Genomic DNA, 17,953 nt, shown 5'->3' with positions numbered 1-17,953 from the left:
GTTGAGTTGGCATACCCTAGCAATGTGAGTGCTTTGGCACACCAGCCCTTAGTGCTGGGAGGGTCAGGCTAACAGCTAGGCAATCCAAGGCCAGGACTGGCCAGTCCCTTCTTGCGGCTGGTTTCAAGTTAACCTTCTCACCCTTAGGACCTGTATGCTGAGGTGTGCTCCAGCTCTGCAGATCAGGATAGTGGTTTCTTAGATTGTGAAGGGATGTAGAATGTGCTCACTCGTGTTCGTCACTCATCTCCTCTCCTTGACTTCATCACATTTTAATCCTGAAGAACTTTGTGGCAGAGGAAATAGTTGAAACCGTACAAGAAATTGAAATAAATTATTATTGTCCTTTTGCTTCATTGTTGGGATTATTCCCAAAATTATCCTGTATCTCTAAAAATTCATTAACACATCCATTAATTACTGAATTTTTATGCTAAACATCATATTTATTGAGGTTTTGTTTGTAGTAGATTTTACACCAGTGGGGAAAATTTCATAAGGATTTAAAAAATTTGCTTCCCATATTAATAGCTGTTATTAGATTCTGATTTTTTAATGTGTCTTATGTGACTTCAGTGTGATTAGTATAAGAGCTTAAAAAGAGAAAAAGAGAGCCCTGGCCGTTTTGCTCAGGAGTTAGAGCATTGGCCTAAGGAACCAGGGGTCTCAGGTTCGATTCCCAGTCAAGGGCACATACCTAGGTTGCAGGTTTGATCCCTGTTCCTGTTTGTGGTCCTGCAGGAGGCAACCAATCATTGTGTCTCTCCCATAATCAATGTTTCTCTCTCTCTTTTTATCTCTCCCTCTCTCCCTTCCTCCTTTCCTCTCTGCCCTCCTCTCTATCTAAGAATTAATGGACAAATATCTTCAGGTGAGGATTAACAACAAAATAAGAGAAAGAGAATTGTTTTTAATGTCTTAGGATTGTCTTAATGAGAATGTTGTGATCAATGTGATAGATGTGAAAATGCCATGTTAAAATTTATATTCAAGTTGTAGCTTCAACTTTACAAGCCTTCTTTTACATAGGCACAGAAAATTGTATGCTGAAGAAGGAAAGCCCACGAACAAGCCTTATCTTTTGAATTTTACAGATTTTGGTTATTTCCTTCTCACCCACTTGCTATTTATTTTATATAAAACCACTGTGTAGGAGAGTCCTAATGTTTTAGTAGTGCAGTGCCCTCTAGCTGTGACTTAAGGAACTAGATATGTACTTGAGTGACTATAGTTTTGAGGGGAGATTCTGTTTATACCATTTTTCTATATTTGTCAGGCTGTTTCATATTTTCATAACTTTATTACAGAGGAAACATTATTAACTAAAAATAAGATATTAAAGTGTAGAACAGGGCATTTGGTCTCTGATTTGCTTTAAGGCTTTCTTTTTATTCACAAACTCTGGATACTGAAAGTTTCTTGGAAGTAGGCAGGTGAGGTTGGCAATTTTATTATCCCTGAGAAAGTATTTTTTGGTAGACTGTTAACAGTTCCAGGCAGGTAGAAAACTCTTTTTTTAACTTTATTTTTTTTAACTTGCTTTTGAGCAAGAATTATAATGATTTATGTTTACTAATTATATTGCCCATATAGTTGCCAAAAATCTATTTAATACTTAATTAGATGTCATCATTGTAGTATTTAAATTCTATTTTTTTTTACCAGTACCTTTCAGAAGTAGTTCTCAGTTCTCAACTTCTTCAAAGAACTCAAAATTTATACAGTTCTAAAAGAACCAGCATATACTGCACAGACATACTATGCGAAAGTCATCCATTGATACTATTTTGCAAAATATCAAATAATCTTCTCTTTAAAATGTACTTTACCCTAACAAAGGAATACTTTTTTCTTTATAACCTCACTTCTTGAAGTTCAAGCAGATTAATCAAGAGATTCTAGATTAACATTGGCTGCATTTTTCATTACCTCCATATACTCTGTACCTACCCCAAGAATAGAGAAAATGAGTACAGTGCAGTCTTTGTGCATAAAACCAGGATGTTCCCTTAATTGGGGCTTTCCTTGGTGTAATGAGCAGTGTACCTGTTTCATACAGGCTCCAGGACAGGTGATTTTTATGGATTCTGCACTCTGATACTTGATAGCAAGAGATACTGTTCTTCTGATGAAGAAGGTTTGGGACCACGAGTGGCGGTGGTGACTTTTATATGTGGAAAAACAATAAATTTCATTGTATGAAGAAAGTTTTTATATTGTTCTTGCTAAGACATTCTTCCTTTGTGATCTGTTCTCAAGTTTAAGGGGATGATGTTCTTTGGAAGAATTTTGAGTCCTGTTCAATTGTTATTTTCTTGTTGCCATTGTTTTCCAGCATCCTCCAGGACAAATAGCAAGGAAATACAGCTCCTGCTCCACTATTTTCCTAGACGATAGCACAGTCAGTCAACCAAACCTCAAGTATACAATTAAATGGTGGGTATACAGATTTTTGCTCAACTGAATGTTTTTTTCTATTACTACTTGGTAGGTTGTGGGATCTGGCAGGGGGAGGCCATTAACTATGGAAGATCTTTTTAAAGAGTGATTTTGGTAGTTAAAATGTGGGTATTCAAAATATTTGTTCGTATTATCAGTTCGATAAAAAGACCAAATTTTGAAATTATTTTAAATGTAGATTAAAGTGTATTTTTAATTTTTGTGCATACTTTCTGTCTTCCCACTTTTTATTAAAGCCATCCTCGCATGACTCTGCTAATATTTTACCTTCAAAATAAAATGGGATTCCAGCTTACGACTTGGGGCTGCACTAGAAAGCAGGCCTGATGTAGTGAAATTGTCCTTGCCCACAGTGGAGATCTGAGTTCTAACGACAGCTCTGTCACCAAGGGGGGCAAGGGGTTGAATAAAATCCTTCTTTTGGGGAACTTATTTTCAAGTGGAACTTAAGGGAGGAAGAGGAGTCTTGGTATAAAATCTTTTACATTTTTGGCTTCAGTTTTTGTATTTTAAAATGGGAGGTAAGAGGGAAGGAACACTTGTTTTTTTCTGTAATGTTTTTACAAGTGTTTTGATGATAAGAGATCACAGAGAACGTGATGGGCTGGGGTCTATGGTTTTCAGCTCATCTGTGAAAAATCTGGGGTATTTTACCTTTATACTTCAGAAAATATGCATTTAGCAACAGTTCATGTTAGTGTTTAAGTTTTTACATTGTGAAGTAGGAAGTATTCTATCTCAGTGGGCCAGGTTTTCAGGCTTAGAAGCCCTGTTCTGAATGTTACCACAGGTGATAATTAGTCACAGCCTCAGTCAGGCAATGGGGACTGTCATGGTCTTCTGTGGATAGGGTTCACTCCAGGGGGAAGGTAGAAGTTTGACCACTTGGAGAGAGGCTGCCTTCTCTGTTGTGGGGTTGGTATTTCTAGGATTTAAATAGGAATGTGGCTTCTTCCCTTATTACCTTGGTGTTAAGGGTATGGTAAATGCCAAGTAGGCATAAACCCAAACAGTCCGCTACTGTAGCTGGGAAGAAGTGTCTATATCATAGCTCCATAACACGTGTCCTTGGCTGAGCCACTTCCTGTCCTTGAGCCTAGATTTACTGCGAGAAAATGGGAAGTATAGCACTTTCTAGAGTAAATTGTTAGCAGTTGTGGAGAGGAGTGGAAAGCCCTGAAGATCTGTGCACTGTGTAGCTGTTGACATCTACTTGAGCTCTAGAGCCCGAAAACCGCTACCTTCCTTTAATCCTGGAGTCATCTTCTTGGGGAGCTAGGCAGAGTGGAGCAGAGTACGACTTCCCCTTCAGGGGCAGTGGGAGCTCTTGGGATTTACCAGTGGATTTGAATCAGTTGCTCAATGGTTTATCCTTGGATGACTTAAAATTGCCACTGATTGTGACATGTACACTGAGGAGTGGGTGGGGAAACTGGGTGACAATTTGATATTTGAATGTCAAGTCTGAGAGATGTAATCACCTAAGTTACAGATGTGTATCTGTGTGAATCAGTGGTACCAGCCTGGCTGTGCCTGAGAGTCACCTGGGAGCTTAAAAGACACTGATATTTGATGTCTCGCCAGTGTGTGGATTTTTAATCCCTCTAGGAGATTCTAATAGGCAGCCGAGGTTGAGGACCCCTGATACAAGTGGACAGCTGCTCTCCCCTCACCACCAAAGTTCCCTAGAAAGTTTTAAATAAAATGTTTTAAATAAACTATAGGTTAATACATGGAGGGAAAAGAAGCTGAAAAGCTAGAGCAATTAAGATGGTTGTCTTTTGAGACAAAACATTAAATGTGGATACTGTAGCTTCCCTGATCCAAAGGACAGTTTCTCTGCACCACTCAAATCTGAAATTCTTTCGGTCAGTAGCTTAGTTTTTTAAAAAATGCCCTGTTTTTAAAAATGTGCTTGTTGGATCTGGGAGCCCTGAAACTACAAGGGGTAGAAAGATGCAATGTCTGAATGCTCTCCTCTTCTAAAATTTTGCTTAAACCTTATCTTATACCTGTTGGAGGAAACCCGTGGCTCCCTCCCCCTAGGTACTAAAATTGATTACACACTCGTTAATACAGCAGTAGTTCAACTTTATTGTGGGCATGGTGAGCATTTATGGGCTGAACTTGCTTCCTGAGAACCAAGTATGATCTTGTTTCCTTGAGAAAATTCTGAACAACCAATTTCTATTCTTATTTTAAAAGGAACTGCTTCTGTAAATTGGTGAAATGCCACAATGAACAAACATATTTACAAATTCTAGTTAAGTAGTGGGTTGAGGGTTGCTATTCTAACAATAAAAGAAAAGCGTAGGTATAAAAAGTTTGGGCCCTCACTCTGTGCTCATTTTTTTCATAGGCATGATTTCTTTTTGGAGAACTTGATTTTCCAACTTTCCTCTAAATGCCAACAGCTGTGGTATGAATTTAGTGTTTACCAACTGACCCCTCTCCCAAATCCTATAAGGAGCAAAGGAATAATGTTCAAGGAAAGAGTTGGAGGTGGTGGAGAGCCACATTCACACAGCTGTCCAGTAGTCCATGGCCCTTGGTCTCTGAGGGTCAGAGAGTACTACTTACCCACCTGCCTTTATCTCTGTGGTTCAGTGCCTCTTGATCTTCAGAGGTCTAAGGATCATCACATGCTTTGCTGATTTAGTTCTAGGTAAGACGTAAGACAAGTGCAGTGCCAATGATCACAATCTGTTCTGTCTTCTTGGTCAAGAAAATAGCATTTCTTTCTTCCTAGCTATGTGGCATCAGCAATTAAGAAAACCCTTTGATCCAAGTATACTTCTGGTTTGGCCCCCGCCCATCTTTGGCGAAACCTCACCACTTTCTGAGGATATGGCAGAACTGACCAAGCCTCCATAGCTAGGCATTTGGAATGGAGCCTGAGGCCTGGGATTGATTCAGTTTTCAACTGACTGCCATTTGCCTCCAACAATCACTTTCTTTCAAGAAAACCAACTAAATGGGCCCATGGAGCTGGACTGTTCATGAATTCTCAGCTTGGTTTTCTTGCCTTTTGAGATATGACCTGGAGTGGAAATTGTCCTACAGAGTGGCTCTATTTTTCAAGGAGGTCTGAGGCCACAATAATGTCCTGTCTTGCTTTTGGCTCTGGAGATTTGGGAGGTAGTGACTTGGGGGCCCTGAAGATTTTCATTCACTCTACAAAGCCAATGAACCTCTTGAGTTGGAATTATTGATAGAGGAATCACAATACTAATATCTTTAGTTTTAGAACTTTATATTCTTTTATACATTCCATTTGGTTATAATAATAACTCAGTGAGGTAGGTTGAATTGTCCTAATTTTATAAATGAGGAAATGAAGGCTCTGAGAGGTGAATAAACTCTAATAAATGAAGGAGCCAGGTTTGAACCCAGGTTGCTCTGATTTCCAGTCCAGTGATAATTTTTCTGTGACACGCTCCCTCACAGGGGAAGCAAGAACCATTTCTTTTCTCAAGGTGACTAAACGAATCAAGTTAAGCCCAATCATATGAACATTCAGCTTAAATCTAACATTAAATTAGAAGAGTAATCACCATAGCATGAATAAAATAGTAATTTCTTCCTTTTGGTAGAATGAAAGGGCACAAAACCGTTATACAAGTCAGAAATCCTGGCATCTGGTGCCTGAGCCCGAATTTTCTCTTTTATAAAAGAGAAACGATAACATGTATTTTTCATTGCAGGACTGTTTATGTATGTGAAAGCACTTTGAAAACCATATTATTATTTTTAAAAATTCTGAAGCCTTGTCAGTTATACTTATTTCATGTGCTTAGATTCTTTTCAGGATGTTAGGAGAAAGAATGTATTACCATTTGCTCATGAATACTTTTAACAGTTAGCTGAAATAGAGATTTGGAGGAATATAAGTTTTCTTGTGATACATTGAGTCATAGGTAAGCATCTGGGCTGTTGGAATCCAGCAGGCATGCCTAAGTCTCTAAGTGGGTGCCTTTGAGTGAGGATGTCTTAGATGGAAGTTTCTGTGTTCTGAGACCCAGAACAGCTAATTACCTCTGTTCTTAGGAGCTTAAAAATGAATTTTGGCCTCTTCAGTGAATTTTAAAGTAAAACAAAAATAGTGGTAGGAGCCAACAAACAAACAAAATAGTGGAGGAAGCTAATCAGTTTATAAAAGAGGAAATTTAAAAAAATTGGCCAGTCGACGTGAATAACCCTGCTAAGTAAATAGGTTATCAAAGAAACTCAAATTGAAAACAGGTACACCACTTTTTAACCTACCCAGTTGGGGAACATTTTATCAAAACATTTAAGGTGAGTGTTGGCCAGGGTGAGGTGAAACAGACACTGGTGGAGAAGAATACTGGTACAGTTTTTTTTGCAAAGATATTTGGCAGTTTTATGTGGAAAGCCTTACTAATGACTTTAGATTGAGTAATTCCAATCACAAGATGTTCTCTTATGGAAATGCTCTAGTCACAGGTTGCACACATATTAATCTCTAAGGATATTTATTATACTGTTACTTATAATTACAAAGTGTTAGAAACAAATGCTCAATAGGAGGGGAATAGTTAATAAATTATTCAACAACTATATGATAGAACATAGCCGTTTAAAAATCATGGTTTTAAAGAATATTTTAATGGTAAGAAAAATGTTAGAATAAAAATGAGATGTAAACCTGTTTATTTACACATGTAATATATAGAATCTGTGTATCTCAAGTTAATAGTCGTCATTGGGCAAAGGGATTATTTTTATTTATATTTTCAATATTTTCTAAGATTTTTATCTTAAGTACCATTTCAACAAGTGAATGAGTAGGCAAATTGCCAAGAAGTTATTGATTTAAAGGAAAAAATATTAACATTTTTTTCTGGTAGTTACAAAGAAACCACTACTTTTCTAAAACAGTAGGTACTGAGTTGGAGATTTCTAAAGATGTTTAATTTGTATCACTTGTGTTTGTACATGGTGCCTGTATTTTACATGTGAGGAAAGCTTAAAATTTCAGATACTAAAAGAAAATTTTAAATATTACTTGAAGTTTTGGTGTTTCTGGAAAAGATTTAATAATAGCTACAAATGACTACCAGATTTACTTTAAAGAGGGCTTCTTTTTTTTAAATTTATATATATATATATATGTGTGTGTATGTTTGTGTGTGTGTGTGTGTGTGTGTGTGTGTATATATATATATATATATATATATATATATAAATAAATATATCAGCATCCTGACTTAAATGGGACTGTTTAGATGGATCATTAGATTTTTACTTAAGTTTAAATATTTATGGTCAGACTGATGTCAGATAATATATAACATCTTGAATATGGTTATGAAACATTGAACTGCATTTTATTTTACAGTGTAGCTCTCGCAATTTATTACCACATCAAAAACAGGTATGTGGATGATTAATTTTGTGCTAAAATTGTTGTTTTATCCCCCCCCCATTATGTTCTAGTTGCTTTGGTCTTTACTTTTTCATAGAATTTCTAAAGTTAGTATAATTTACCAAAACTTCCCAGGTAAGTGCTAAACTGCTTTCAAATCAAAGGATACCTGACAGTTCTGTGTTTGAAGCCAGCAAAACAAAATAAAGCTTCTTGATAATGTTCAGCCTCCTATTTACTCCTTGTTTTCTGTATACTTTGTTTAAACATTCTATCTTTTATAAAATATTATTTTAAGAACTCACTGTATGCAACTATAATATGAAAAAAATGTTTAGTGTTTCAATTTAGTAAAGGAAATTTTGGTGTAAATTTAGATATAAATTATATTAATGTAGTAGAAACCCTCTCTCTGATATGAATCTGAAGATAGTTAATTTAACAGGGACTCACGAAAAAATCATTTTAAAAAAAATTTACCACTAACATTTTCATTTCAATATTAAACATGTAAAAGTACATATTTACCAGTTTTTTTTATGCAGTGTCAGGGCTTTAAGCCACACCTGTAATTTATCCTTTCCATAGTGGGGTTTGGTTTTTTTTTTTTTTAATTGTTGAATTATTACAGATGTCCCCCCCTTTTCCCTCATTGACCCCCCCTCCTCCCCACTCCCACCCACCTCCTTCCTGCTTTCACTAAACTAATTTCTGTGCCCATTGGTTGTGCATACATGTATATAAGTTTTTTGGTTTATTTCTTCCTACCACCCTATCCCCCATATCAAGAGAAGTTAAGACATTTGCAAAATAATCTGAGCATAGAATCTTTCAGTTTTTGACCACATCTAATCTACAATGAATTTATTTTTAGTGATACCCATTTATCGGGTCTTTCCAAAGCATCCTTTTTCATTTTTATAAGAACAAAGCCACTCTCATTGAAGTCATTTCATTGATTGACATTTATTTACATATGTTATATGAATATAATAACAACTACAACTTGTATTAAAGAACAAAATTCACCATGGCCGGTTTGGCTCAGCAGTTGGAGCGTTGACCTGCAGACCAGAGAGTCTCGGGTTCAGTTCCCGCTAGGGGCACGTACCAAAAAAATAAAAAATAAATAACAATAAAAATACAAAAAATACAAAGAACAAAATTCAACCTAGTAATGCCCTGGCCAGTATGGCTCATTTGGTTGGAGTGGTGTCCTGTGCACCAGAAGGTCAAGGATTGATTACCGATCAGGGCACATACCTAGGCTGTGGTTTGATCCCCGGTTGGGGCAGGTACAGGAGGCAACTGATTCATGTATCTCTCTCACATCGATGTTTCTCTGTCTGTCTCTCTCCCCCTTCTCCCTTCCACCCTCACTCCCTCTCCCTTCCTTCTTCTCTTAAATCAATTTAAAAAGAAAATTCAACCGTGTATATATATATATATACACACATATATATATATATGTATACATATGTATATATGTGTGTATATATATATACTTTCAGGTAGAGTGGTAGGGGGAGAGAGAGAGAGAAACATCAATGTGAGAGAGACACATCTATTGGTTGCCTCTCGCATGACTCAGACCAGGGCTGGGACTGAACCGCAACCAAGGTACATGCTCTTGACAGGAATCAGACCCTCAACTCTTTGGTCCTCGGGCTGATCTTCTAACTGCTGAGCTGCACTATCCAGGGCAAGGGCACTTTTCTTATTGGAAGGCAGATTACCTCACTAGTGCTGACAAGAAATTTCAGACTGATTGGTTTAAAATTCTCCTGGGAGAGGCTGAAACTGCAGTTAGTTAGGTTCGGTTATTAAGTTTTGGTTTGGGGACATAGTTTAGCAAAAGTGACTTTATTTTGGCCTGTTTTTTTAAATTTTATTTTAAACACTGGTGTGACCCATTTCTGGGAACAAGCATGGCCACCTCATGGTTGGAATGAATTTTATTGGGGACCACGCTGCCTTCAGTGTGTTTTACAAAGGGGACAAGGGAGAGTTGTGTTAAGTCAGTGAAGTGGAGGTTAGATGACAGAGCTTCTACTGAATAGTCCTATCGGAAAACACAGATATCTGGAGTAATTACTTGAAAAGGTATTCTCTGTGGTGACCTTTCTGTATATTGTAATTGTGATTCATGGTTCTTTACGTGCTTGCGAATTTTGGATTTAAAAGTTTACAAAATGTAGGCTATTGGACCTTTGAACCTTGACCAGAATAACATATCAATGAAAGTGTAGGTTTTGTGTTGCTGCTTATTTCTGTGATAGTCATTGAAACTTTTTAAACATTTAAGTCTTAAATAGCAATGTAATGCCATTCATGGAACTCAGATGTGTTCTCAATTCTTCCAGGTTTGCATTAATATCTCTAAGTGATTTCTTGTTTCTTAGACTGTTATGGATCCCAAAGTTAATTTATAACCATAGCTGATAATAAGAGCCAACTATGTAAGTGCTTACTCTGGCTACCCTGGGCAGCTCTGCATTATCTCATTAGGTTTTTATAACAACTTCATGAGGTGATACTGATATCATCTCTATTTTACAGATAAGGAAACTGAGGCACAGAGGTGAAATAATTTGCCTAAGATTACACAACTAGTAAATCAGGGAATGGGGAATCGAATCCAGGCAATATACCACTGACACTTTTAATCATATACTCTACTTGCCCAGTGCTGATAAACAGGGTCAAAAGTAAGTGAATGGAAATGAGAAAGTCCACCTGAAAAAGTGAGCATTTGTAAACAAGCATGATTGATTTACAGATTGTACCCTTCTTTGCATGAGGTGGCATTGACCATCTGCAGACTTTCTCTTTGATAAATCATACTGGTCAAACCTCTGAAGCTGGTGATAGATCCACTGGCTTGGTAAAGATGGTGCTGTTCAGCTGAGACACATCACTTAATGGAGTTGAAAGGGAAATTCACTTCTCAGAGGAGTTATTTTAGCTTAAATTCTTAATCCTCATTAATATTTTGAACATATATTTTTATTTTTAAAATTAGTTCTGGTGAGTGTATCTTGAGAATGCTGAAGGGCATTTTAGGGGCTCTCACTCATGAGAAAAATTGAACTGGACTGAATAGCCCAAAGAAATGGGTGTTGGGCCAGGCTTTGTCTCTCACATAATACTTTGAATATCTTGCAGAGGCAGTTAGTGAGGTGAGATGTTGGCTGATATTTCATAGCTGGGGTTCTTATAAAAGGAGGTGTCACCATGTGCACCAGAAGGAGCCATCTTGATGTTTTCAGACTTCACTCTTCAGGTCCTACCTGGTTGAACCTGTCTTTAATAGCATTTATCTAAATCTTGGCTACCTGTGTTCCTGCAGGCCAGTGAAAATCAGCACAGATATGAATACTCAAAGCTTTAAAAACAATTGGTAATGCAAATTGAGTTATTCTGTTAAAATCTTTCTCTTTATTTTTATGTAGACAGTAAATTCATAGAGCAGAAACTAGTGTTTACCACGATGGGTGTGTGTCAGAGACAGGACTGTAGTGTTTTGATAGTCACAAGCCTAATGGACATTGGAAGCACAGACTATGGAAATGATACACTGTTGCCAAATGCAATGGTTTCCAAAGAAAAATTTTTAGGCAAAACTTGACATAAAACAGATGAAAAATAGAGCTGTCTATGGTGAGGTATGAATAGTCCCCGCAGGACAGCTGCCCAAGGCACTGTGCTTGCAGTAAATGCCACCACTTTACATGGCTCATTTACCAGCCTGGTAGCAACCAGCTATTCTTTTATAGATTACTGAGTTAAGCTTTTCTGTGCATCACCTCTTGTTTTTCAATATACAATTGTGAAACTCTTAATGAAATGGTTAAGTTGCATGTTGTGAAAAACTTCAAATTGTTCATTTTATCCTTGAACTTCTTGTCAGCTACTATATGCTAATAATTTAAATAGATCTGTTAGCCTTTGTGCAAGAAACAAGATGTTAAAGAAATTGAAATTTGGTTCATTTGAAAACTTAGAAAATAAAAATTTATATTTTCACTTACGTTAATTTATAACCTTTATTTCATAGACTAGTAAAAAATTATCTAACACTGTACTCAAGTTATTTAACATTATTATTCACTGCCTTCTCTTTTTGAAATAACAGTTGAATCAAAATCTCTTTTTGTTTTATTTTGAAGACACTCATTCTTGCAGAAAGTAAACTCCATTTTCCATTAAATTTCCCCACCAGGGACCCAGATGGAAGGACGCTGTTAGATATTTTTGATGAAAACCTTCACCCTCTTTCGGTAATCTCCTCCTCCTTTGTGTTGCATGATATTGTTTAATTATTTCTCTTTTGCTCTTATTGGGTGGCTAGCTATCTGAAAATATTTTCTTCCCCAGAAATCTGAAGTGCCACCAGATTATGACAAACACAACCCAGAGCAGAAGCAGATTTACCGGTTTGTTCGGACACTGTTCAGTGCTGCTCAGCTGACAGCTGAATGTGCCATTGTCACTCTGGTGAGTGCCCTCAGGATAACTGCCCATCCTATGGTTGAGTAGAGCAGTGCTCAGGGACTCTTATCAGGTTCCTAAGGACACTGCAGTTTCTGCTTTGGAGGTTAGAATATGGATCTCCTAAAAGAGGATGTAAAGTCTGTTCCACAGTCCCTTCTGAAAGTCAGTTGTACAATCACATTAAAAACCAATAAATGTTGAAACCTTAAATGCAGGTAAGTAAACATGGGGCTAAAGCAGGTAAGACAAGGCTGCCCGATCACTGTGAATGTCAAGCTTTCCTATTGTTGATTCCTACAAAAGTTTAATGACATTCATAAGAAATGATAAACACATAATCCTACATGGATTCCTATATAGGAAGGAGTGTATATTGCTACCTTTTCTGTTTTGTGTAAATAATCTGTCTGTAAGATAGTCAGAGACAACTGTGGAGGTAAATCTGTACTTTTAGACTCAAATGAGATAAAAATCTATACTATTATTTAGATTCTTAAAACTTTAGGGACTATTTAGGTAAAATATTATTTGGGAAATAAATTTGACAATAGAACCAGTTGTCACTGACTTTATTACATTGTGTGCAAATCAGATAATGAGTTGTCCTGGAGTGGGGGTGATAAATAGCCATTTCTTGTAGCTTCTGAGAAGAGATAATTGTCTAATAGAAAAATTACAGGTCACTTGAAGACCCATTATGTCTCAGTCACACTAAGAGCTTTGTGCTCTATTGCTAATGCAACAGTAAACCTGTTTGTTTATTCATTCATTGATCCATCCATTTGTTCATTTCTTTTCTTGTTGAACCTCTTTTTAGTGGCTAAAACAGACATTTATCACTAGACAGTTTGGATGATTATGTCATAATTGAGAAGACAATTTATTGCTTGGGTTTGTTATCCCAAAGGATTTCAAGTTGTTACAAAACACAACAGGGTTGACATTTTTATGCAGGGAAATTGTGATGAAGAGGAAAGAAGGTAAGAAAATTGGATGAAATCATGGATGAGATTAGTACATGAAGAAATGATTTATGCCCTGGCAGGTTTGATTCAGAGAGACTTTAGAGCTTTAGTCCTCGGACCGAAGGGTCTTGGATTCGATTTACAGTCAAGGGCACATACCTGGGTTGCAGGTTTGATCCCTGGCCCAGATCAGGGTTGTAAGGGAGGCAGCTAATTAATGTGTCTCTCTCACATTGATGTTTCTCTCTATATATATCTCTCTCCCTTCCTCCTACTCTATCAAAATATTGATGGAAAAATATCCTTGGGTGAGGATTAACAACAACAGCAAAAAGAAAGGATTTATTTTGAAGCTACTGCTGATGGCATTTGGTGGGGATTATATTACCTTTAATTACTAAGAAAATTAAACCTAACTGACCTGGTAGTGCTTCATTGCTTAGATTTATTAGCACAAAGGTAAGATTTTCATCACTGCAGCTTCCCTAGTTTCTGCAGAGATGTTGAGAGAACATCTGAAGTGCATTCTTATCTTCACAGTGACAGGGTGGATCAGTTTGCTCATGTCTTTGGAATGCTATAGGACTGTTCCATATTTGTCAGTTATTGTAACTAGTAAAGTCTTCACCCATCCTATTAGATGAACTGGTAGCTTAGAAGATTAGCTTATATTGGGGTCTTGTTGGTTACAACCTAAAGATAAGCAGCTGTGAGGTCCTGCATGGTGGGCTTAGCACTGTAGACTGACTCTGGTGGCTGCTGCTTGCATTGGCTGAGAGAGCCTGCATGCCTGTGGGCAGAAGGCAGACAAGATACATGCTCTGAGTCAGACCCTGTGTGATAATTCTTCCCTTCTCTTGCATTCCCTAGACTTAGAAACAGCCATTCAGAAAAGGTCCTTTCTAGAGTTTACAGGGATGCACTGATCTCTGCTCTTCTCCGGTGTATTCTCTTCGCGTTTTGGCATACTGCCCAGAAGAAGATGGTGGGGGCAGGGGAAGCATAGCAGTTAGCATTGGGCCTGTTTCCCACGATAAAACAAGACTGTAGCCTGCCTGTGGTGAGAGAGCTTCCAAGGCTTTAAAACATTCAGCACCTAGTAAATCCAAAGCAAATATTTCACAGCTTAATTAACTTCATTTCAAAAGAGTAATAACAACTTACTATCACTAAATATATTTCTTTTTTCCCAATTATTATTACTTTATTTTTGCTACAGATAGTTCTCCTTTTCCCCTCTAGACACTCTCCTCCCTGTCTCCCCACCCCCCCACATTGTTGTCTATGTCCATTGGTTATGCATACATGCATATAACTTCTTTGGTTCATCTCATCCATCCCCCCCACCTCCCTACTCTGAGGTTCGTCAGTCTGAAGCATACTCCTTTCTATGTCTCTAGGTCTGTTTTGTTCATAAGCACACCTTGTTCATTATATTCCACACATAAGTGAAATCATGTGGTATTTGTCTTTCTCTGATTGGCTTATTTCGCTTAGCATAATACTCTCGAGGTCCCTCTATGTCATCTCAAAGGATATGAGATCTTTCCTTCTTAGAGCTGCACAGTATTCCATTGTATATATGTACCACAGCTTTTTTATCCTATTGATGGACACTTGGGCCGTTTCCAGATCTTAGTGACTGTAAATAGGGCTGCTATGAACAAAAGGGTACATACATACTTTCTGATTGGTGTTTTCAGGCTTCTTAGGGTATATTCCTAGAAGTGGAATCACTGGGTCAAAAGGCAATTCAACTTTTAATTTTTTGAGGAAACACCATACTGTTTTCCATAGTGGCTGCACCAGTCTGCGTTCCCACCAGCAGTGTAATAGAGTCCCCTTTTCTCTACACCCTCAACAGCACTTGTTTGATGATTTGTTGATGGCAGCCATTCTAGCAGATGTGAGGTGATACCTCATAGTTGTTTGCATCTCTCTGATAATTAGTGATGTTCAGCATTTATTCATATGTCTCTCCACCATTTGTAAGTCCTCTTTGGAGAGGTGTCTATTTAGGTCTTCTGCCCATTTCTTAATTGGGTTCTTTGTCTTGTTTTCTTAAGTTGTATGAACACACTGTATATTTTGGAAATTAACCCCTTATCTGATGTATCATTGGCAATTATGCTCCCATACAGTGGGTTCCCTTTCTATTTTGATGGTTGTTTCTTTTGCTGTGCGGAAGCTTTTGAGTTTGATGTAGTCCCATGTGTTCATTTTCTCCTTTGTTTCTGTTGCCTTAGGTGATGTATCAGTGAAAATTCTGCTGCGTACGATGTCTGAAATTTTGTTGCCTACATTTTCTTCTAGGATTTTTATGGATTCACAAGTCAAATTTAAGTCTTTTATCCATTTTGAGTTTATTCTTGTGTATGGTGTAAGTTGATGGTCTAGTTTTATTTTTTGCATGTAGCTGTCCAATTTTCTCAGCACCATTTATTAAAGAGGCTGTCTTTACTCTGTTGTATACTCTTGCCACCTTTGTCAAATATTAATTGAGCTAATGTCTTGGGTCAATGTCTGGGTTCCCTGTTCTATTCCATTGATCTACATGCCTGTTCTTGTGCCAGTACCAGGCTGTTTTGATTACATTTGCTTTGTAATATAACCTGATATCTGATATTGTGATCCCACCTACATTGTCCTTCTTTTTCAAGATTGCTGTTGCTATTTGGGGTCTTTTTTGGTGCCATATGAACTTTTGAAGTATGTGAAGTATGTCATTGGTATTTTGAGGGAGATTGCATTGAATCTGTAGATTGGTTTGGGTAGTATAGACATTTTAATGATGTTAATTCTTTCAATCCATGAACAAGATAATGTGCTTCCATTTTTTGTATCTTCCTCTATGTCATTTTTCAATGTGTAGTTTTCTGCAAGTAGGTCCTTTACTTCTTTGGATAAGTTTATTCCTAGGTATCTTAATGTTTTGCGCCAATGGTAAATGGAATTGTTTTTTTAGTTTATCTTCCTGTGAGTTTATTATTGGTGTATAAGAATGCCATCAATTTCTTGATCTTAATTTTGTATCCTGCTACCTTGTCAAACTCATTTATTAAATCTAGCAGATTTTTAATGGAGTCTTTAGGGTTTTCTATGTATAACATCATGTCATCTACAACTAATGACAGTTTCACTTCCTCTTTTCCAATTTGTATCCCTTTTATTTTTTCTTCATGTCTGATTGCTGTGGTTAAGACTTCCAGTACTATGTTAAATAAGAGTGGTGAAAGTGGGCATTCCTGTCTTGTTCTTTTTCTTAAAAGAAAAGCTTTTAGTTTTTGCCCATTGAGTATGATGTTGGTTTTTCTTATATGGCCTTTTTTATGTCGAGATATGATTCCTCTATTTCCACATTGCTGAGTGTTTTTATCAGAAATGGATGCTGGATTTTGTTGAATGCTTTTTCAGCATCTATTGATATAATCATATGGTTTTTATCTTTCATTTTGTTTATGTGGTGTATCACATTTATTGATTGGTGAATATGGTTCCAGCCTTGCATCCCTGGGATGAATCTCACTTGGTTGTGGTGAATAAGTTTTTTTAATGTATTGTTGAATCCGATTTGCTACTATTTTGTTAAGGGTTTTGTCATCAGGGATATTTGCCTTTAGTTTTGTTTGTTTTTAGTGTCTTTATCTTGTTTTGGAATTCTAATTATGCTGGCCTCATAAAATGAGTTTGGAAGTCTTTCTTCTTCTTGAGTTTTTGGTAATAGTTTGAGGAGAATGGGTGTTAGTTTTTTGAATGTTTGGTAAAACTACCCTGTGAAGCAGTCCGGGCCTGGTCTTTTGTTTGCTGGGAGAGTCTTGATTACATCTACAATTTCCTTAGTTGTTATTGGTGTGTTCAAGTTTTTTTTTCTCTCCTCCTGGTTTAGTTTTGGGAGACTGTGTGTTTCTAGAAATTTGTCCTTTTTGCTTTGATTGTCCAATTTGTTGCTGTATAATTTTTCATAGTATTTGTTAACGATCCTTTGTATTTCTGTGGTGTCAGTTGTTACTTCTTTTCTTTCATTTCTGATTTTGTGTATTTGGGTTCTCTCTCTTTGTTTCTTGGTTAGTCTAACAGAGTCTATCAATCTTGTTTATCTTTTCAAAGAACCAGCTCTTTGTTTCATTGATCTTTTGAATGGTTTTTTTTTGGACTCTATGTCATTTATTTTTGCTCCGATCTTTACTATTTCTTTCCTTCTACTTCCTTTGGGTTTTTCTTTTTGTTTGCTTTCTAGTTATTTAATTTGTTAATTAAAAAGATCTAGAAATAGGTTTGATAGTCAATATGAAATTTTTCTTGTTTCTTGAGTTATGTCTGTAGTGCTATGAACTTCCCTCTCAGAAATGCTTTTGCTGAATCGCATAGATTTTGTGTTGTGTGTTCACTTTCATTGGTATCCAGGAAGTTTCTGATTTCTTCCTTGATCTCCTTGGTAACCCATTCATTGTTTAATAACATGCTGTTTAGCCTCCATGTGTTCAAATGTCTTTGCATGTTCTTGTTGTAATTGATTTCTAGTTTCATGCCATTGTGATCTGAGAAAACTGTTTGATATGATTTCAATCATCTTGAACGTGTAGAGACTTAGTTTGTGTCCTAACTTTTGGTCTATCTTCAAGCATGTCCCTTGTGTACTTGAGAAGAA

At 36.9% G+C, this 17,953-nt stretch overlaps 1 protein-coding gene across 6 annotated transcripts in view; it reads left to right on the top strand.

Moving 5' to 3' along the window:
* CCNY (cyclin Y) overlaps positions 1–17,953 on the top strand; it is a 290,463-nt gene that overhangs the window by 221,486 nt on the left and 51,024 nt on the right. For all 6 annotated transcript variants that reach the window (XM_036261758.1, XM_036261749.1, XM_036261741.1 and 3 more), the window contains 4 exons: positions 2,336–2,436; positions 7,820–7,855; positions 12,069–12,126; positions 12,224–12,343. In XM_036261758.1, the coding sequence (XP_036117651.1) occupies positions 2,336–2,436; positions 7,820–7,855; positions 12,069–12,126; positions 12,224–12,343 (315 nt within the window). The remainder of the gene's footprint in view (positions 1–2,335; positions 2,437–7,819; positions 7,856–12,068; positions 12,127–12,223; positions 12,344–17,953) is intronic.

Source organism: Molossus molossus, unplaced genomic scaffold (assembly GCF_014108415.1).
Source record: "Molossus molossus isolate mMolMol1 unplaced genomic scaffold, mMolMol1.p scaffold_m16_p_1, whole genome shotgun sequence".
Lineage (NCBI taxonomy): Eukaryota > Metazoa > Chordata > Mammalia > Chiroptera > Molossidae > Molossus > Molossus molossus.
Note: the sequence above shows the minus strand (reverse complement) of the source record. Positions and strands in the feature narration are given on the sequence as shown.